Here is a 21,974-nt window from a genome sequence, read left to right as displayed (position 1 = left end):
AAAGGGGACACCTTGCGCTTTGGAATTTTCAGCAGCAGATCTTCAGTATCAAGAATTCTTAATTAGACTTTTTAAAAATTAAAAGTATATGAGCATTTTGAAACATATTTCTACATATTAACCAATTTTTCTTTGAATCTCCCACAAGTAAGTGATGAAGAGTATTTTTAACATTTCTTAAATTCTGTACGAATAATTTTATTGTAATATTTTCTGGGGAAAATTTAAATGTCAATGACTTTTTTGTCATGCTATTTACTCTTATTTATAATAGATTAACTGATCACATATGTTAAAAAATTCCATTTAAATGTTTGGGTTTAACATTCAAAGGGATGATTATAGTAGATTTTTATCTCCTAAAATAAAGATGGCTGCCCTCAGTAAAACTTTATTATCACAAAGTTTATCAACGTTGGCTCTTTTCTTTGCATTTAAGGGGATGTGTTTACAAAAGAAACAGAGAGAATACTTCACTTGTGCCTGTTCACATAGATTGTCTGGTCACTCGAAAGAATGCTTTGAGATTTTCTCCTAAGCTATTGGTTGTATACCTTCAAGGAGTATATGTCACATAATATACTGGCCTTGCATAATGTCACAGATTAAGAAACATAGTCAGTATGACCTGTGGTGGCACAATGGCTAGAACATTGATCTGGAATGCTGAGATCTTTAATTCGAAACCCTGAGTTTGCCTGGTCAAGGCTCATATGACAAGCAACTACTATGAGTTGGTGCTTTCCACTCTTCCCCTTTCTCCTTCTCTCTTTCCTCCCTCTAAAAATGAATAAATAAAATCTTTCAATTAAAAAAATACATATAATCAGGTTACAAAACAGGAGATAAAAAGGAGGGCTCTTCACTTTCTCTTGGTTATGACGTCCGTGGAAGATTGCAACATCTGTCTGAGGACCTGGAGTTTCCACTCGCTCTCCTCCTCTAACACCTTTAATCAAGATCGTTACAACATTACGTCAGTATGTTTTATTGCTTTTTATGTTTTATTGACAGTGATTTCTGGTGCATTTCCTCTAAAGCATGCCTCTGATTATGAGGGTGAAAGTTTACAATCAGAATTGTTCAGAAAAATCTAGATATGGTTGCCAAAGAAGTAGCTACAAACAGAAACATTTTATCATGTTATGACTTAAAGAAAATAGGGAATAGAATTTCTGTGAACCCTCACAGCAACTGTCCTCATTCCCCTAAAGAATAACAACATTCATTACATTTAATATAATATTTATACCCAGCTTAAGGGACAGATGAAAGAGAATTATTAGGACCATTAGCCATGGAGTGACAAGACACAGTATTTGATCACTACTGTCTAGCCGGCCATCTCTGTACTTCAGACATATCACAGCTCTGGCTAAAATCAATTTCCCTCTTCTGTTACCTAACCTAGTAATTTTGGTTTACTCATTTTAGGAATAAAGACGCAATGGTATCTATTACATGGAATAAGCTAAGATAATCTAAGATAATGTGTGTGAGACCTAAGAACAGGGCCTAATATTTAGTAAATAGTCATCAAATGTTAGTTAATAAGAAGCATAATTCTCCTGACCTGTGGTGGCACAGTGGATAAGGCACTGACCTGGAATGCTGAGGTCACTAGTTCGAAACCCCAGGTTTCCTGGTCAAGGCACAAATAAGAGGCAACTGCTGTGAATGGATGCTTCCCACTCTTCCTCCCTGCCTCTCCCAGCTCCTTCTCTCCCCTCTTTCTCCTCTCTCTCAAATTAATAAATAAAAAAAATTTTTTAAAAAAAGAAGCACAATTCATAATAGCAAAAATACAGAGCTGTGCAAATGAAAGGTGTTTACAATGTCTAATGCATATCTTGGATGGTGTTAAACTACAGGAAAAGGGTTCGGTAGTTAATTTAATGTAATACAGAGGCATTGGCTCTTTTTATTTTCTCTTTTCTAGCAAGGAATTGACATGACAGGAATTGATCTTTTGAAAGCTTAATTGGTCAGCAGTGTGGAGGACAGCTGGAAGTGAAATGAAATTAACTCTTGGGCTTCAATCCTGAATGAAAAGAAGACTTTGGTGCCACACATAAAAACAGACTTGAACGTTATTATGGATTTGATTTTTAACGTGTTGAGAATAAGGTAAAAGAATAATATTATTGATAGTTTTGTTAAAATATAAATAATGATATTACTATTGTTCAAATAGAAATAAAGCTACTCACAAACTTCATGGGAAATGTGATATTGGGGATAATTATTTGAAATATGCAGATAGAACTGATTGCTTTTATTGTCAAAGGGCTGCTATCTGATATTTTAATAAATGTATTTTCAAACTATATAAGTTTTTTGTTTGACCTAAAAATGATAACGTGGGCTTGAAAAAGACATTGTGATGGTTTACCGTCCATGAGTAAATGTTATGGAATGCTGGATGGCAATATTAGGACTTGGGCATTTGGCAGATACATGCAGGGTCAGCCTTCTGATAGATGGACTGAAAAATTTTAAGTTCTATTTGCTTTTTGTACTCTACTAGTGATTTAGAATATTAAACTCCTACTGCTAAAGTGCTCTGAATGCTGAAGTTTGTTGATTATAGAGTTTATTTATAAATATTTCAAAGTGTTATTCATTTTGTAGGGTGAATAAAGCTATGAAGGCAAAGTTGGTAGGGGGCTCTGCAGCCAGACCATGAGGGCACCAGACCCCAATAGGATAAGTCAGTTATTACTAAGGGTGAAGAAAAGATATGTAAAGAGAAAGTTAAGACCCTGGAGTATAAGTTTGACGGACTTTTCCATTTTCCTAATTCTGTCCCTGAATAGGGAACATTTACTTTCCATCAAGACGAAATCAGGGGTCAACAAAGCAACAGGCACTGTATTTGTCAACTAGTTCTTCATGGAGGTTGTGCTCTCATGTGACTGTGCTATCTCATCAAAGAGCAGTAACTTACTGAATACACATATGTTCTGAGGAACTGACTCACACAAGTCAAATACTGACTCATACAAATCATGCAAGTGATTAGAGCAAAATTTTAGGGCTCTACAGCTACTAAAGACAATTAACCAATGACACTCAAGGATCTCTGCCTTTGTTCTAGCCTGCAGGTGTCCCCAAACTATGGCCTGCGGGCTGCATGCAGCCCCCTGAGGCCATTTATCCCTCCCCCCCCACACACACACACACTTCCAGAAGGGGCACCTCTTTCATTGGTGGTCAGTGAGAGGAGCAGTGTATGTGGCGGCCCTCCAATGGTCTGAGGGACAGTGAACTGGCCCCCCCCATGTAAAAAGTTTGGGGACCTCTGTTAGAGCATGAGCCAGCAGGTGTGGAAGTGAAGAAAGTGGCCCCATCAACATGAGAGACACAGGCCGCAGGATGTGCGCAGCCCCACAGCTTGTGCCTGTTTTAGCAATTCTTGCGCCTGTTTTAGCAATTCTTGCGCCTGTTTTAGCAATTCTTGCGCCTGTTTTAGCAATTCCCTTGGAGGCTGCTCAGATTCTTTCTTGGAAAGGCCATGACAAAGACCTAATAATTGAATGCTTTCCTCACAGTATGAAATGCTCTGATAGCTGTCAACAAGGTGGCAAATCCAACGACTTCATTGCATGTGTTTTCCCCTCTTTTTCATTTTTCACTGAATTCAAACAGTTTCTATCTTTTTAAAGCACGCAAAAGATTGAAAATGTAAAGTATTGAAATCTTGAGAAACCTGTCACTAAATCAAATTTTCATCCCAGAAGCAACACCAACAACAAACAGGTAGCAGGTCTCCGGCCACAAGCTTGAAGGCCACCAAAAAGTCACAGTAGTATTGGAAGGACCTCTCTTTCTACTGGGGAATTTGATTGAGAACTTAAAAGAGGAAAATATGCAATAGTTTAGGCTTCTTTGAAGAACTTATTAAAGGAATTCAGGCCAACAAATTACATACTTTTCTGCATTCCTCTTAAAAATGGCCAATTCTAAAGTCTGAGAAAGTCACCAGAACTGTTTAAATATTTAATGATTATTATAGCTTACATTCAGTTTCAGACACAATTATATAACTGTATTTTTGTGAATGTTATGAATATTCTACAGAACATTAATATACCTGACCAGGCGGTGGCGCAGTGGATAGAGCGTCGGACTGAGATTCAGAAGGACCCAGGTTCGAGACCCTGAGGTCGCCAGCTTGAGCACAGGCTCATCTGGCTTGAGCAAAACGCTCACCAGCTTGGACCCAAGGTCACTGGCTTGAGCAAGGGGTTACCCTGTCTGCTGAAGGCCCATGGTCAGGGTACATATGAGAAAGCAATCAATGAGCAACTAAGGTGTCACAATAAAAAACTGATGATTGATGCTTCTCATCTCTCTGTTCCTGTCTGTCTGTCCCTATCTATCCCTCTCTCTGACTCTCTCTGTCCCTGAAAAAAAAAAAAGAACATTAATATGCCTTGTGTAATTGATGTTCACAATTTTATGCCTCTTAAAGCCATAAACCCTGATTTTTAAATGTTAAGCTATTGTCCTGGCTCTTAGCTATAATTCTTTACATTTATGAAAAATTTTTGGTTGTGTCTCTAAATTCATGATGCAAGATCCTTAGCTGAGAATATACTAACTAAATACATTTTTATTACTATGGGAAATATAATTTAATTTTAAATAACACACTTTATACTGTTTCTAGCAACACTGAAGGAAATAAAGGGCCCTGACTTCATAAAATTTAAGATAAATCAATCATTTTGACCTTTCCTTCTAAATAATTTGCATTTCCAGTTCTTTGTTTCTCCTTGACTGACAAAGCAATGCTTGTATTACCTATTGGTAAATGTAGGTTTTACACATATATCTATTTTGTTTATGTGTCACAAAACTACTATTTGAAAAAAGGAAATCTTCACTTAGTTATTGGGTTCATTTAGCATGAAGTATGAACAGATTTTAATGGCAGTGACTATTTTTTAAATTTTAATTGTTTTAACTTCTTGTTATCTTGCCAACCTACTATGTCTATTCAAGAAGAGACTAAAGAGTAAAACTTTTCTTCCTTTACTAATGGTTATTTTCTTCACTAGTACCTCCATCTCTGATCTCTCGGTAATACCGGTCATAGTTGAAATGAATGGAGCATTTCCCAAATAGATCGTTATAGTGAGAGGGCAGAGGCCACTGCGTTGACCTGCATAAACACTCAGAGAGGGCATTACTGTGTTGATGATGTCACTGGTGTGCTGTGTAAAAGTCCTTGAAGATAAAGACCTGCTTTATCTCCTTTACCATCAGCTGCTTACTCCAGAGTCAGATATCAGAGTTTCTCAAGAAAACAAATCCTGGATACAATTCTGATCTCTTCTTGCTACTGTTTGGCATGGCTTTAGAAACTTTACCTGGATGGTACAAATAGCTTGGTCTACATTGGTTTGTCTTTCAGAAATGGTGAGTTAAAAATGTTAATGTTATTTAAGTCCTTTTGTTAGATAAAATAAACTTGGTAAACAAACTAGTAAGAAATTGCTTTAAAAGTCAAGACATCCCAAAATGCCTCTGTATTTTTCTGAAACATTAATTCATACATACGTATATGTACACACATACATATATGTGTGTGTGTTTATGTGCACACACACACATGCACACATAAATTTTCTTGTTGCTCTTTTTTTTGACAGAGACAGAGAGAGACAGAGAGAGGGACAGATAAGGACAGACAGGAAGGAGAGAGATGAGAAGCATCAATTCTTTATTGCGGCTCCTTGGTTGTTCATTGATTGCTTTCTCATCTGTGCCTTGACCAGGCGGCTACAGCAGACTGAGTGACACTTTGCTCAAGCCAGCAACCTTGGGCTCAAGCTGATAAGCCTTGCTCAAATCTGATGAGCTCGTGCTCATGCTGGCGACCTTGGGGTTTCAAACCTGGGTTCTCCGTGTCCCAGTCCAAAGCTCTATCCACTGTGCCACCGCCTGGTCAGGCTCTTATTGCTCTTGATTCTAAAAATTCAGTTCTTTCTCTTGACTAGTTTTTTCATTTTTTAAATTAATATCCAGTATCTAATTTTTTTTTAAAGCCTACTGAATGAATTTCAAGTCTAGTGCTATATTCTGCAAAGCAAAAGGAAAAAATATTTCTCTTACTTGGCTATTTTTTAAACCATGTTTGTGTTGGGAATGTGTTTCTTTTTTTTTTTTTTTTTTTTTTCTTTTTTTTTTTTTTTTTTCATTTTTCTGAAGCTGGAAACAGGGAGAGACAGTCAGACAGACTCCCGCATGCGCCCGACCGGGATCCACCCGGCACGCCCACCATGGGGCGACGCTCTGCCCACCAGGGGGCGATGCTCTGCCCCTCCGGGGCGTCGCCATGTTGGCGACCAGAGCCACTCTAGCGCCTGAGGCAGAGGCCACAGAGCCATCCCCAGCGCCCGGGCCATCTTTGCTCCAATGGAGCCTTGGCTGCGGGAGGGGAAGAGAGAGACAGAGAGGAAAGCGCGGCGGAGGGGTGGAGAAGCAAATGGGCGCTTCTCCTGTGTGCCCTGGCCGGGAATCGAACCCGGGTCCTCCGCACGCTAGGCCGACGCTCTACCGCTGAGCCAACCGGCCAGGGCCGGGAATGTGTTTCTTAAGTTATAGCTAGATCCTTTCAAGTTTTGATTTCGGTAACCAGCAAGTAACAGCATATTGGTTCTCTAATACTTTTCTTTAGGAAAATATAAAACTTAAAAGAGAGCAGGTGAATAAAAAATAATCCCAATTTCTCATATTTTTATTATGTGTATAAGACCACTCACATTTATTTTATCATTGTGTTCTTCATAGCCATCCTGGAAGGAGGCATAGTGGAATTAATACCATCTTACAGGTAAGAAGGTGACGACTCCTACTCTCCCTACTGGGATGATGGAAAGCAAGGTCTTACACTCAGGTTTTCTGAAACCAACTCCAAATCATCTCTTATTTTGCATTATCAGGCTTCTTCTGCTTTCCTGATATATATATATATATATTTATTTATTTATTTATTTATTTATTTTTTTAGTGAGAGGAGGGGAGGCAGAGGCAGACTCTGGCATCTACCCCCCACTGGAGTCCACCTGGCAAGCCTACTAGAGGGCAATGTTCTGCCCATTTGGCGCCCTTGCTCTGTTGCAATCTGAGCCATTTTAGCGCCTGAGGCAGAGGCCATGGAGCCATCCTCAATGCTCTGGGCCAAATTGCTCTAATTGAGCCTGGCCTGCAAGAGAGGAAGAGAAGAGAGTCAGAGAGAGAAATAAGAGGGGGAGGGGTGGAGAAACAGATGGGCACTTCTCCTATGTGCCCTGAACAGGAATCAGACCTGGGACATCCACAGCAAGGCTGATGCTCTACCATGGAGCCATCCAGCCAGGGCTCTGGTATATACTGCTCACAAAATTTAGGGGATATTTCAAAATGAATATGAAGTGATAAAAAAAAAGAAGCCTTTGATTTTTTTTTATTAAACAAGAACATCAGAAAAACAAAGACAAGTCAAAGAAAGTTGTTTGATTATGCAAATGAGATGCAAAACCAACTTTTATTTTATTGGTGGAAATGTACTATACAAAAGGCTGAAAGTACTGGAGTATCTGCACATTCCCTGATCCCCTAACTTTTGTGAGCAGTGTACTTAAAATAATTTATTTAATAAGAAATACAAAACATTTACATTTATACTGCAGTTGAGGGCAGTGATGAATTCTGAGCAAACTTTGCCTGATTTGCCTCAACTTCTCTAGTACAGACTTTAGATCACATAACATGGTATTTTAGATATTTAGTACATTCTGAAGGGATATATTTTCAAATTGCTTTAGAAGACTTTTGACTAAGTTGAAAAACCCCAGTCACTTGGCTACAGAGCAAGAAGGGATCTCTCAGCACTGTGGGTTCTACAAGTGACGTTTTGACAGGGGCTGATATGAGAATGAGCAAGAATAAGAAAAAATATGGAAGAATCATTGCAGTCCTGCCAATGTCTAGGACCTTTGTGTAGACACACAGACCCAGCTAAATAGTTTATGTCAAATACACTCAGAGCAAAGCATACACCAAGGAGTATTAGTTTCACTGCTGTGTCTACTTCCAAGGGGCTAAAATAGGCGGTACGGCTAAGAACGTGTAAGGGGACTGGGAGACTCTGTTAACCGAATGCATGAAAGCAGCTTACCTATTGAAGTCAGGTCTCATAAATTTGTTCTGTTTGTAAAACATGTTTATTGGCAGTATAAGTTAACTCATTTTGATCTTTAACTACATATTCTTCTGCTTTACTTTATATGTTTCTGAAAGGGATTTGATCATCATTTACTTTTAAAAGTCCAGAGACAGAGAGATGTAAGATTTCAGTATTAAAAACTAAAGTCCCAAATCAATTCAACATGATCCAAGAGGATTCTAATAGTTGAAAAGAGGCAGCCCTGGACAGTTGGCTCAATGGTAGAGCATCAGCCTGGCATGTGGAAGTCCCAGGTTTGATTCCCAGTCAGGGCACACAGGAGAGGTGACCATCTGCTTCTCCACCCATCCTCCTCCTCCCTTTTTTCTCTCTTTCTCTTTCTTCTGCTTGCGCAGCTATGGTTCGATTGGTTTGAGTGCATTTGCCCGGGTGCTGAGGATGGCTCTGGGAGCCTCAGCCTTAGGTGCTAAAAATAGATCAGTTGCAAACTTGGCCCCAGATGGGCAGAGCATCGACCCCAGATGGGGTGGGGGGGTGCCAGGTGGATCTCGGTCGAGGTGCATGCAAGAATCTGTCTCTCTACCCCCCACTTGAAAAAAAAGAAGAAGAAAAAGGCAATGCTAGCAGAAACAGTTTGATTTTTTAATAGTGCATATTAACATATACACTTTTACTTTCCTTAGGGCTATAGATAAATTGCCTTATACATTAAAGTCCTCCAAGTAAAGACTGTCAATGCTGAATATTTTGGGGTCACACAAATGTCTATCATTGTTCACCAAGAATACTGTCAAAACAAAACAAACAAAAAAACCTGGTACCTCCTTCTTCTAAGTAACAGTTTGAAAAGTGCAGATCTCAAAACCAAATATGATGTGATACCTATTCTAAGACTTGACCTTTTGTGTTGGGTATATTTTAAACATTAAAATTCAAGTATCTGAGTCACTGTTTATTAAGCACTGAGAATGACAAAGTAGCTAAGTAGTCTTAGGGAACAATTTTCTTCTACTCTGAAATTCAGATGTGAAAAATCACTGCACGCTAGAAGCTTCATTATTAGTCTCAGTTACCTTTCTAAAAAATTTGAGACTAAGATGAACTTCAAAACATCTGCACTCAATTCCATTGAATTCATTACTCTCATGATCTGTCAGTTATTTTTTGTCTGGCTTTAAATCAATAAAAGACAAGGATAATTAATATAAGTCATGGTATTATCTGGAGATCTATCAGTAATTTTCAAGAGTCTCTGAGATTTAGTAGAGCTATTTTTTTTTTAACACAGAGATTTTTTTTAGTGTTCTCTAAGTCATTGATGGAGCACCTTTATTCTGATAAATTGTTTTCTAAATCAAGGGAAAATGTATGTTCAAATCTTAATTGTATAAATTACAAACACACTTGTCTAAATAATACCCAACCAGAAAGTTCCCGTAATGGCTTCCAGTGAATCCTACTCCATATATCACCCATTATTCAGATTTCAATCAATATAGATTAATTTTGCCAGTTTGGGAACTTTATATAAATGAATCAATCACACAGTATGCATTTTTTTGAGATTTATTGTTGTCTGTATTTAGTCCATTTTTTTATCCTTTCTATTTTATTGTATGACTATATCATGATTTATTTATCCATTTATATCTTTGATGCACATTTGTACTATTTCTAATATTGAGCTGTCATAAGTACCACTGTTATGACTGCTCCTATATAAGACATTTGGTGGGCATAAGCACTAATTTATCTGGGTTACACATCTATTGGTAGACATGCTGGGTCATAAGGGATATTAAGTTTACCTTTAGTAGGTGCGACCCAGTAGTTTCACAGTAGGCTTTAATGATTTATACTCCTGCCAGCAATGCCCGACACTTGCCATTGTTCCACTTAATACCTCACGTTGTCAGCCCTTTTTACTTCTAGCCATTCTGGTGAAGATGTACTGGTACCTCATAGTGGTTTTAATTTATAATTCTTTGATAAGTAATGATATTGAGCATACTTTATATACATATTACCTGTTTTGAGGTATCCAATTTAATTTGAGGTATCCAATTTGAGGTATTTTTGAGGTATCCAATTTAATTTGGCGAGCTTTCTTTTTATTATTGATCTACAGTCTTTATACAATCAGGGAGCAAGCTCTTGGAAAGATATTTGTAATGCAAGTATTTGTTTCTCTCGCTCTATGGCTTGTTTTTTCTTAATGGCAAAGATTTTTTAATGCTTTTTTCTTTTTTTGAAAGAGCAGAAGTTTTGAATTTTGCCTACATTACCACTTTTTTTATATGTACTACTTTATGTATCTTCTCTAAGAAATATTTGCCTATCCTCAATATTAGAGAGACATTCTCCTCTAGAAACTTTATAGTTTTAGGTTTTGCATTAAGCCTATAGTCATTTTTATATTAATTTTTATATATGGTATAGGTAGGGCACAGGGTTCCTTCTCTCCCTCACATTTAATAAGTGTTGTTCCATTGCCACTTATGGACTTTACTTTTTCCATTTAAACGTTTTGATGCTTTTGTAGAAAATCAAATCACCATATATAATAATTATGGGACTATTTCTGGAATTGCTATTTTATTTTATTGATCTATTGTCCTAGCCTTTATGTCAAAAACACACTGCTTTGGTTACTGTCGCTTTATACTAAGTCATATAACAAGGAAGTGTAAGTTCTCCAATTTTCTTGGTCATTTTCATTTTTTTTTTTTTTTGGCTATTTCAGATTCTACCATTTCCATGTATATATTATTATTAACTTTTCTTACAACTGGTACAAGGAAACCTATTATATTTTTTGGTGAGTATTATGCCAAGTATATTAGTCAATTTTGGTAGAATTGAATTTTTGGCAATATTGAGTTTTTCAATCTATTTACATTGAAATATATCACTCAGTTTATATAGGTCTTAAAATTTTTTTTTCTCAATATTCTCTGGGGACACACATGAGGCTGGCATCTGAAGTAGAGCCAGTCTTGTGGAAGACAGCCCTTAACTTGTGGGAGCTGATACTGATTCCAGATGGTTCTCATCATAATTATAGTATAACATCCAGGGGGGAGTGGAAACAGAACAGAAACACTATTTTAAAAAGTGCATACTTGTAGCAAAGACCACTGGCCATTCACTGTGTCCATATCCAGGCTTGTTTTTTATATAACAACAGATTTGTTTTCAATGTAGGCATGGGTCCACACAACTAAAAACTTTATTTCACAGCATCCCTTGCAGCTATGCATACATAACTAACTTCCAATAAGATGTATACAAAAGTGTTACACTTTCCCCTTTTTATGATGACAGTTGTGTACTATCTCTCCTCTAGCATTTACCTCTTAATAGTAGAAAACAACTCTAATTTATTCTTTCAGTTTTTTTCTTTCTTTTCATTATTTTCTTGAGAGTAACATCTGAGATTCAAGACTTGACTCTCTTTAACACATATATTGTACTATGTAGGTTTTTAAAAAATACATTTCTCTGAATGATTAATAAATTTTGCCTGAAGGCCTAAGAATGTATAATTAGTTGATAAAGAGTCACCTTTTCTGTACAGAAATGTATTCATCAATATGCATAAGTCACTATTTTCAAAAAGATTTGCACAGAGTGTGAAAGAAGCACCTGTCGGAAAAACTCCTCCATCAGGGCCATGGTCCACCGGTGGTGCAACTGCCAGCACTTGGCTGGGTGGCTGATGTCCGCTGCATGGAGAATCAGGGACATGGTTTTGGCTCTGTCGATCCTGTCAATCCAAGGACATACTCAAATTATCAGAACAAAGTAACCAACTATAGTTCTTTCTGAGTCCAAGCCCATGGAAGTTTAACATCACAAAAGAGAATAACCTACCCTTCCGGCTGCTGCAAACCGTTTCTTATGTTTTTAATTTGCTGGAAGTGACCAGACATGTCTGTAGACAGAACCATTTCTATTACTAGATTCCGAAGATCCCTGTGGAGTCATCAAAAGGAAAAAGGTTCATTTGGCCCTTTATTGTTCTTAAGAGGAACATTTCTTTAAACATCACTGATTGCATTTTATTTTCCTTCATGGACATGGACACAAAAGAAGCTATGTTTAAAATGTAACAATGCTTACAAAAGTCTACATTATTTTACCTTTTAACATGTAAGGATTTAGGGGGCTGCCAAGGGAGTGACTTGGGAATGATGCCGTTTAACATCTCCCCTTAAAGAACTGGCTGCCTTCTTCTACACCTGCAGTCCTCGTCCAATCATAAATCCTAACAATTGTTTTTCATTCTGAAAGGATCCTAACCAATTTTAGAGGAAAACTATTCTAAATGCAGTACGTGCTATTCACAAAATCATCACTATCACTGTTACAGTAGGCAGTTAGTTACTAATGATACTAACGAAAGAGAAGGGAGCCAGATATCTGATTAAGCCAAATGAACTGGGAAGGACAGTTTCACAGTCACTCAGGGCATCTCAGTGCGCAGGAAAGGCAGTTTCAGGCACCCGAGGGAGCAACTGGCACTGTCCTGTGGGATTAAAGGAGGCACAGAAGGGAGAAACTACAAATGAAATTCCTTTTACTACGACAAAAGGGAGGAATCCAACCTAGGAAAGTCGGAGAAAAGTATCAGCTAAGATAAGGGCACAAAACCCCAGAAGACCCAGAAAACAGACTGGATAGGGGAAAACACCAGCACAGTCGTGGGAAAAGCCAGGAAAAAAAGTTGGGTCGTTTGAAAGAAAGCCTGCTCTTTTCTGGGCCCCAGAAAATAATGGAGGCTTAGCAAAGACCTCGAAGCAGTAGCTACTATAGCCCGCCAGCTTTCTGTTCCTCTGAGGCTGTACTATGTCTTTTCACTCTAATGAATCTTGCCACTGTCACTTAAAATCCTCTTATACATGTGTCCCGGAATTTTTTTTTCTGTGGCACCACAGAAGAATCCTATTTCCAGATATTTCCAGGGGAGTCCTGCCTTGATTCTGGTGTTCCTCCAGTAACACTTATGCAGTGTTTCAGTCCAGCAGTGTTCTGGTGCTTTGTCCACGTATATGCAAAGACCTTTAATCTTCATAACAACCTTTGTGAGGGGGTATTATTGTTTTCTACCAGTTTCTACCAGAGAAGATTGAGTCCTTGACTCATCGCATAGGTAGGACATAGCACAGATAAGATTCAACTACAAGAGTTCCCATCTAGCCTGACCAGGCGGTGGCGCAATGGATAGAGCATTGGACTGGGATGCGAAAAACCAAGGTTCGAGACCCTGAGGTTGCTAGCTTGAGTGCAGGATCATCTGGTTTGAGCAAAGCTCACCAGCTTGGACCCAAGGTTGCTGGCTTGAGCAAGGGGTTACTCAGTCTGCTGAAGGCCCCATGGTCAAGGCACATATGAGAAAGCAATCAATGAACAACTAGGTGTCACAACAAAAAACTGATGATTGATGCTTCTCATCTCTCTTCATTCCTGTCTGTCTATCCCTCTCTCTGACTCTCTCTCTGTCTCTGTAAAAAAAAAAAAAAAAAAAAAAGAAAAGAAGAGGCCCTGGCCGGTTGGCTCAGCGGTCGAGCGTCGGCCTGGCGTGCAGGGGACCCGGGTTCGATTCCGGGCCAGGGCACACAGGAGAAGCGCCCATTTGCTTCTCCACCCCCCCTCCTTCCTCTCTGTCTCTCTCTTCCCCTCCCGCAGCCGAGGCTCCATTGGAGCAAAGATGGCCCGGGCGCTGGGGATGGCTCCTTGGCCTCTGCCCCAGGCGCTGGAGTGGCTCTGGTCGCGGCAGAGCGACGCCCCGGAGGGGCAGAGCATCGCCCCCTGGTGGGCAGAGCGTGGCCCCTGGTGGGCGTGCCGGGTGGATCCCGGTCGGGCGCATGCGGGAGTCTGTCTGGCTGTCTCTCCCCGTTTCCAGCTTCAGAAAAGTACAAAAAAAAAAAAAAGAGTTCCCACTCCCAAATCTGACACTTGGATCACTCCACTGTGCCAACGTTCTATTTTAATATCCCAGAAAAATCAAGACTCTAAAGTGAGGTTTTTCTGCTTATGCTTTTTGGACCCTGACCCTATGTGTCATAGACAGAGCTACTAGTACTACTGAAATTTTAACCAAGACACTGTAAATATGGTGACCATATCACAAACTTGAATAACTTATTTTCACAGTAAGTATGAAGTAAGTTGCCACAGCTAAAGCTTACCTGTTCCACAATTCATTGCCTGCTCAGAACAGATAGGTAAAATACAGGGTGAGGCAAAAGCAGGTTTATAGTTTTGAGTGTGGGAAACAGAAGCTATTCTTATACTGTTTTTATTGTAATATTTTTCATATGAATAATTGTGTGGTGTGGTCTGTAGAGTAAGCTATCTGAAAATGGTATGATCAAATTCTTTGTTTTTAAAAACAATCTTGTTGGAGGTTCTTGCTGAAAATTGTGGGTGCTCAGTTCAATTGAATTTTTAGATGGGAGTCATGCTAGCTTAGAATCCTTTTAGCCAGATATGAAAGGAAAGGAAACTATTAAAAATGATAAAATTACTCTCAATTATATATTCTTCTCTGAAATTCTGAAGAGACCCATATTACAATAGCAACTAACAGAACATATTTATGTTAACTAAGGAAATATAAGGCTAAAGTTTTATAAAATCTATAAATCCAATAAAGATATTTTGTTTTGCAGATAACTGATCAGTAAATGCTAGATATTATCAATAATCAACTGATATATCAAACTAAGGAATGAGAATGTTACTTTATTTATGAATTTTTGTTACCAAAATTTTGCTATTATTGCATTTGTGGTTACGAAAGGTACATTAAGAAATAAACAGATATGCAAACAGAAAACTTACAAATCCTTAAAACACCCATATTTAAATTCTTGGTAAAATGTTAAGTTTATACCAGCAAAATTATAGCTGTTTGGAAACAGTGTTGAATCTATTAAATTCTACAATCTATATGATATATATAGTATTTGTTGAAAAAACAATTCTATAAAAATATTTCAGTAGGGTGACTGAGAAGTTACTGTAAAGAAATTTTTTAAAATACAAATAAATTATTAGAATAAAATATTAAAAGATGTTAAAAAACATTGTGTAATAGGAAAATAGCAACAGAATCAACTTTGAGAAAGAAAAAGTTAATTCAAAGTAATGATAATAATGTGAATGTTACCTTTGCAGAAAGGCAATCATTGCTGAAGAAGTAAACACTCTAACATGTAAAAAGTAAGTCTCAGACCTTTAAAAATACAGTGTGGAAAAAAAAAAAGAAAGAAATACAGTGTGTCCGTAAAGTCATGGTGCACTTTTGACCAGTCACAGGAAAGCAACAGAAGATGATAGAAATGTGAAATCTGCACCAAATAAAAGGAAAACCCTCCCAGTTTCTGCAGGATGATGTGGCAGCATGTGTGCATGTGCAGATGATGACGTAACGCCGTGAATACAGCAGAGCAGCCCATGGCCATGCCAGTCGAGATGTGGACGGTACAGAGGAAAGTTCAGTGTGTTCTGTGGCTCGCTAAATTCGAATCTGTGACCAAAGTGCAATGTGAATATCGGCACATTTATAATGAAGTGCCACCACATACGAATAACATTACTCGGTGGGATAAGCAGTTGAAGGAAACCAGCAGTTTGGTGGAGAAACCCCGTTCTGGTAGGCCATCAGTCAGTGACGAGTCTGTAGAGGCTATATGAGATAGCTACTAAGGAGCCTTAAAAAATCTGTGTGTGAGCCCACATCGAACTGCACTAAATAGGTATGAAACTGGGAGAGTTTTCCTTTTATTTGGTGCAGATTTCACATTTCTATCATCTTTTGTTGCTTTCCTGTGACCGGTCAAAAGTGCACCATGACTTTACGGACACACTGTACCTCTAAACTTGTCTCTCTGCTCCTACCTTTGCCCTTTTATTTCCCAGGTAAGCCAGCAGTGGTCATGTTTAAATCTCTTTACAATTACATCCTAACCTTCCTAGGCTAGAAACTCTCATGGGCTATTGTTTTCTGCAGAATAAATAGCATGATCTTGATTCCTAAAACAAAATGCCTCCTCCCAACCACCTTCCCACCCACATCCCATCATATAGCTGTTTCTAAGTTGCAAAAGTAGCCTTGAAAACAAAGAACATCAACATCTGGAAAAGTAATCATGAGGAATTAGGGCTATTTTAAACCTTTAATTAATTAATTAATTTAAAGGCAGTTCTTGACCCTAGTTCACTTACCTTCCTTGGACATTTCTTTGTAATCAGTGGTGGGATTCAAATAATTTAACAACAGGTTCTCTGCCCTGATGACCATTTTAAGTATAAAAAAGGACATATTGAAAGGTAGAACAGTAAAAGAGGTACACAGAACTAGATTATGTTATAAGAAAGAGTTTTAAAATATTAATGAAAAAATATTAAATAATACCTAACAAAAACCATTGTTACTGAACAATAACTTCTTGGAGACCAGATGGAGCACACCAAGGGACCTAGGAGAGACTGCCTCACAGTCTCCTATACTGGTCGCATAAGACTACCCCAACTGCCAGTTCCTACAGGTATTTATTGATACACATAAAAAGAAGCAGAGACAAGAATGAAGTAGTCAGAAAGGCGAACTTCTTTAGAGCAGACAAAATGGTAAGAGAAATAGCTCACTTTTATTTTTTTAATTTTTCTGAAACGAGAAGCAGGGAGGCAGAGAGACAGACTCCCGCATGTGCCCAACCGGGATCCACCCAGTAAGCCCACCAGAGTGCGGTGCTCTACTCATCTGGAGCATTGCTCTTTTGCAACTGGAGCCATTCTAGCACCTGAGGCGAAGGCCGTGGAGGCCACCATCGACGCCCAGGCCAACTTTGCTCCAATGGAGCCTTGGCAGCAGGAGGGGAAGAGAGAGACAGAAAGGAGAGGGGGAAGGGTGGAGAAGCAGATGAGCACTTCTCCTGTGTGCCCTGGCTGGGAATCGAACCCGGACATAGACATGTTGAGCTGACACTCTACTGCTGAACCAGCCGGCCAGGACCCATAGCTCACTTTTGAGATATCTATTCCACCTATTAATTAATCAAAATTGCTAATTCTATCCTTATTGTGCTGTGTTTAGCACAGTACTATGTTCAGTACTTTTTTTTAGTGATGCTGCTATGGCTTTTGCCTCAGGGCGCTGAACTCTGTCCCTCCTCTATGTTCCTATTCAGGGCCTCTACAAACAATAAAACTGTTATTTAAGATATTTTTATATTGCTTCTTGATTGGCATGTTCACTTGCAATTTTCTTCACTTTTATCCTGAGCATCATCAGCTATGTGATTTATCCTTAACCATCTTTTCACTGTACGAGTAGGATCCCATTCCTTTAGAGGTAGCCTGATTAGACTAATAGTCATTGTGTTTGATATATTATAAACAGGTGATTTCTCTTCTCTGAACATATTATGTTTATTTTTTAAAAACCCCTTTTTATCCCTGGCTGGTTGGCTCAGTGGTAGAGTGTTGGCCTGGCGTGCAGAGGTCCTGGGTTCGATTCCCAGCCAGGGCACACAGGAGAGGTGCCCATTTGCTTCTCCACCCACCCCCTCTCCTTCCTCTCTGTCTCTCTCTTCCCCTCCCGCAGCCAAGGCTCCATTGGAGCAAAGATGGCCCGGGCGCTGGGGATGGCTCCTTGGCCTCTGCCCCAGGCCCTAGAGTGGCTCTGGTCGCAGCAAAGCGACGCCTCGGAGGGGCAGAGCATCGCCCCCTGGTGGGCAGAGCGTCGCCCCCTGGTGGGTGTGCCGGTGGATCCCGGTTGGGCACATGTGAGAGTCTGTCTGACTGTCTCTCCCCGTTTCCGGCTTCAGAAAGATACAAAAAAAAAAAACACACACAAAAAAACCCCTTTTTGGCCCTGACTGGTTGGCTCAGCGGTAGAGCGTCAGCAGTCTTGTGAAAGTCCCAGGTTTGATTCCTAGTCAGGGCACACAGGAGAAGCTACCATCTGCTTCTCCACCCACCCCTTCTCTTTCTCTCTTCTCCTCCTGCAGCCATGGCTCAAATAGTTTGAGCAAGTTGGCCCCGGCAATCCTCTGTGGCCTTGCCTCAGGTGCTAAAATAGCTTGGCTGCTGAGCAACAGAGCAGTGGCCCCAGATGGACAGAGCATTATCTAGTAAGGGGCTTGCTGGGTGGATCCCAGTTTGGCTCATGAGGGACCATCTTTGCCTCCTGACCTCTCACTTAATAAATAAAAAAAGGAAAGAAAAACCCTTTTCCACTTCTGCTGAACTTACAGAAATTTTTATGATAATATTTTTTGCTCTTTGAACACTTGCAGGAATTGCATAGTTCTGGGAATTTTTAAAAACATTTTCCACAAAAATCTCAATAATCATTAGTATTAATTTGGTAATTAAAAATGTCATTAAATAAAAACAAGTACCATCTTAACCAGTTCGCTGAACTCAACAAAAATTAGTTATCAGTTCTGCTGAAACATTGCAAACCAGCTGAATCCCACCACTGTTTATAACTTGATTTAAAGGAAAAAAACAACAAAAATCTTGTATATTTCCCTTTGAATGGAAAGGTTTTCAACCCTTTAACTAATTTTTAACAAGAAGGCTTTATTTATTTATTTGTTTGTATAAGTAGGTCCCATAGAATATTAGGGATCTACTTACACTAAAAAATTTCTATTTATCTGAAATTCATATTTAAATGGATGCCCTTTATTTTTATTTACTAAATCTGGCAACCCTATAGTCAAAGGAAGGAGATGATGATGACCAAGGGATGAAAGGACGAAATCATGCTGAGTGCAAGGGTGCATGTTTTTATTTTCCCCTAAGTGGCAACAAGTGTCACCATTCCATGTAATTTTTTTTAAAGCAGAGTGATGCTTTGGAGAAACATATAAGATTTACATGTTTCTGCACCTGGCCATTTTAGTATGTTATATTTGTAATGTTTTCCTTAAGTAGTGAATTCTTTGTTTTTTAAGAAAGCTAAAGCATATATATATATATATATATATATACTCACAAAAATTAGGGGATATTTTATAGCTTCATATTTTTAAATATCCCCTAATTTTTGTGAGCAGTATAGAAAAGTTATATATGAAGTAATTAGTATGACATTAAAATTTTGAATTTATGTAAGACCATGTATTGTTAGAACTGAATAGAGCTACATTCCAAAGATTATGTAACTATGTATCTTAGTTATTTGTTTTATGGTGTACCATTTTATGGATTGGTTATATTGCATATAGACATTGAATTAGTCTGGAAATAATTAAGCTCCTGAACAAAGTCTCCTATATACTAATCTCTTCAGAGATATCCAGTCAAGGTGAATTGAGTTTGTAGTATGAGTAAAGGACTAACTTTCATCTGTTTTCTTCACATTAAGTCACACAATTGAACTTTTTCCTAAAATTAAATTTTCTATAGATTTCCCCTTAAACTCACCTCCAGTCATCTTTGGATAAATTTATCAAAAGATTCATTTCCTCTTCTTGCATAAGTCGATAAGCTGCACTCACATGGTGATTTTCAAGGACAGATCGATCATTATACAAAATGGCAACATCTGACCTAAGAATTAAAAAGAAAATGCCTAGTACAGGATTTCTTTAGACTTCATGACTGTCTAATAAAAATGCTCAAATCCCAAAATCACAAGACATCTCTTCAGTAAAAACTCTTTAACCAACCACCTAACTTTAAGGAAAAACTATTTAGTTTCCTTTCTTTGTTTTTTTTTTTTTTTACTGTATGACAAAAAGAAATACACTTTACTTTTAGAGCAATTTTAGGTCTACAGAAAAATGGAGCAGGAGGTACAGAGGTCATATACTCCCTGGTCCCACATCTTCATAACCGAACCCATTATCAGCATTTCCCACTAGAATGGTACATTTGTTATAATTGATGAATCTACAATGACACATTATTGTCACCCAGAGTCCATAGTTTACATTAGAATTTACTCTTAGTGTTGTACATTCTATGGGTTTAAACAAATGTATTATGGCATGTATCCAATATTATAGTATATAAATTATTTCCATGCCCTAGAAATCCTCCATGCTTTGCCAATTCATCCTTCCCATCTCCTTAATCTCTGACAACCATTTATTCTTTTACTGTCTCCATAGTCTTGTCTTTCCACAATGCCACATAGTTGGAATCATATAGTACATAGCTTATTCATACTGTTTCTTTCACTTAGTAATATGCATTTAGGTTTCCTCTATGTCTTTCCCTAGCTTGATAGCTCAATTCTTTTCAGTGCTGATTGTTTCATTGTCTGGACATACCACAATGTATTTATTCATTCACCTACTGAAGGACAACTTGTTTGCTTCCACGTTTTGACAGTTATGAATGAATAAAGCTGTTATAAATATCTGTGTGCATGTTTTCTGTGGACATAAGTATTCAAATCTTTGAGTAAATAGTAGAGTGCTGGATCATATGGTAAGAGTATGTTTAGTTTTATAAGAAACCATCAAACCAGTTTCCAAAATGGCTGTACCATTTTGTATTCCCACCAGCAATGTATAACGAGTTCCTGTGTCTCTCCATTCTTGTTGTCATTCACGTTCTGGTTTTTGTCAAGTGCTTATTATTAAATGCTTAATAAAATACCTATCATTGGTATTTTAATTTGAATTTCACTGAGGACAAAAAAAATTGGTATGAAGTCTCTTTCCATATGCTTATTTGCCAATTGTATATCATCTTTGATAAGGTACCTGTTAAGATCCCCTTTTCTTTAAAACTTAGAATGTCTTCTTATTCAAACTTTGTATTTTAAGAGTTCTTTGTATATTTTGAATAGCAGTTCATTATCAAACTATCTTTTGTGTTTTCTTCCAGTCTATGAATTGCCTTTTAATATTTTTGATAGTGTAGGGCCAGTGGCCACAGTCTCCATCACAGCCACCTGGCCTGTGCAAGTTCCTATTTAATTTGGACAGATGGTAATGAAGCAATGGAGCCAAGAACTGGTGGACGGCCATCTTCCTTTATTCTAGACTCATACCAGCCAACAAGTAAAAACAAACACATGGGCACTGTAACCCATTCTTTCCAGTTTTCCTAGAATCAAAGGCTCCATTAGCCTCACTAAGTCCCCTCTGCAAGCCTCCATCTTGCCTGCTTCTCTCCTCCACAACCACGTGGCCTCTCTCTCCTTCAACAACCTGGTCTCCTCTCTGCCAAAATGGCCTCCTAGCTCTTCCTTTTAAAACTTTTTGGCACAAAAGCCCTCCTCCAGCACACATTAGCATAAGCAAACCCCTTCCCAAGCATAAAGGTAATTAGCCATATCACCTGGGTGACAGCCATTCATGTGGGCAGCACCATTTTTAACAATAAAAGTGAGCAAAACCAAATAACACAAATTTTACAAATTTATTTGCCCCACAGAGTTTTTCACAGAGCACGTTTTTAATTTTAAGGAAGTCCAGCTTATCATTTTCTTTATGAATTGTGCCTTTGCTGTTGTATCTAAAAAGTCCTTGTTACATCCACAATGTCTAGGTTTTCTCCTGTTATCTTCTAAGATTTTTATAGTTTTGCATTTTACGTTTAGATTGATAATCCATTTTGAGTTTATTTTTGTGAAGCATGTCACGTATGTCTCTGGATGCATTTTTTTTTGGTATGTGGGTGTCCAGTTGTTCCAGCACCCTTTGTTGAAGAGATGATCTTTGCTCCATCATGTTGCCTTTGCTTCTTTGTCAAAGATCAGTTGAATGTATTATGTGAGATTATTTCTGGGTTCTCTATTCTGTTTTGTTGACCTACTTGTCTG

General features: G+C 38.4%; 1 protein-coding gene across 4 annotated transcripts in view; it reads right to left on the bottom strand.

Moving 5' to 3' along the window:
* The window catches only part of PDE1A (phosphodiesterase 1A), a 403,386-nt gene that overhangs the window by 53,030 nt on the left and 328,382 nt on the right, over positions 1-21,974 (bottom strand). For all 4 annotated transcript variants that reach the window (XM_066280225.1, XM_066280223.1, XM_066280222.1 and 1 more), the window contains 3 exons: positions 19,622-19,747; positions 12,050-12,151; positions 11,822-11,942 (listed from right to left, as the gene is read on the bottom strand). In XM_066280225.1, coding sequence (XP_066136322.1) covers positions 11,822-11,942; positions 12,050-12,151; positions 19,622-19,747 — 349 coding nt within the window. The remainder of the gene's footprint in view (positions 1-11,821; positions 11,943-12,049; positions 12,152-19,621; positions 19,748-21,974) is intronic.

Source organism: Saccopteryx bilineata, chromosome 5 (genome assembly GCF_036850765.1).
Source record: "Saccopteryx bilineata isolate mSacBil1 chromosome 5, mSacBil1_pri_phased_curated, whole genome shotgun sequence".
Classification (NCBI taxonomy): domain Eukaryota; kingdom Metazoa; phylum Chordata; class Mammalia; order Chiroptera; family Emballonuridae; genus Saccopteryx; species Saccopteryx bilineata.
Note: the sequence above shows the minus strand (reverse complement) of the source record. Positions and strands in the feature narration are given on the sequence as shown.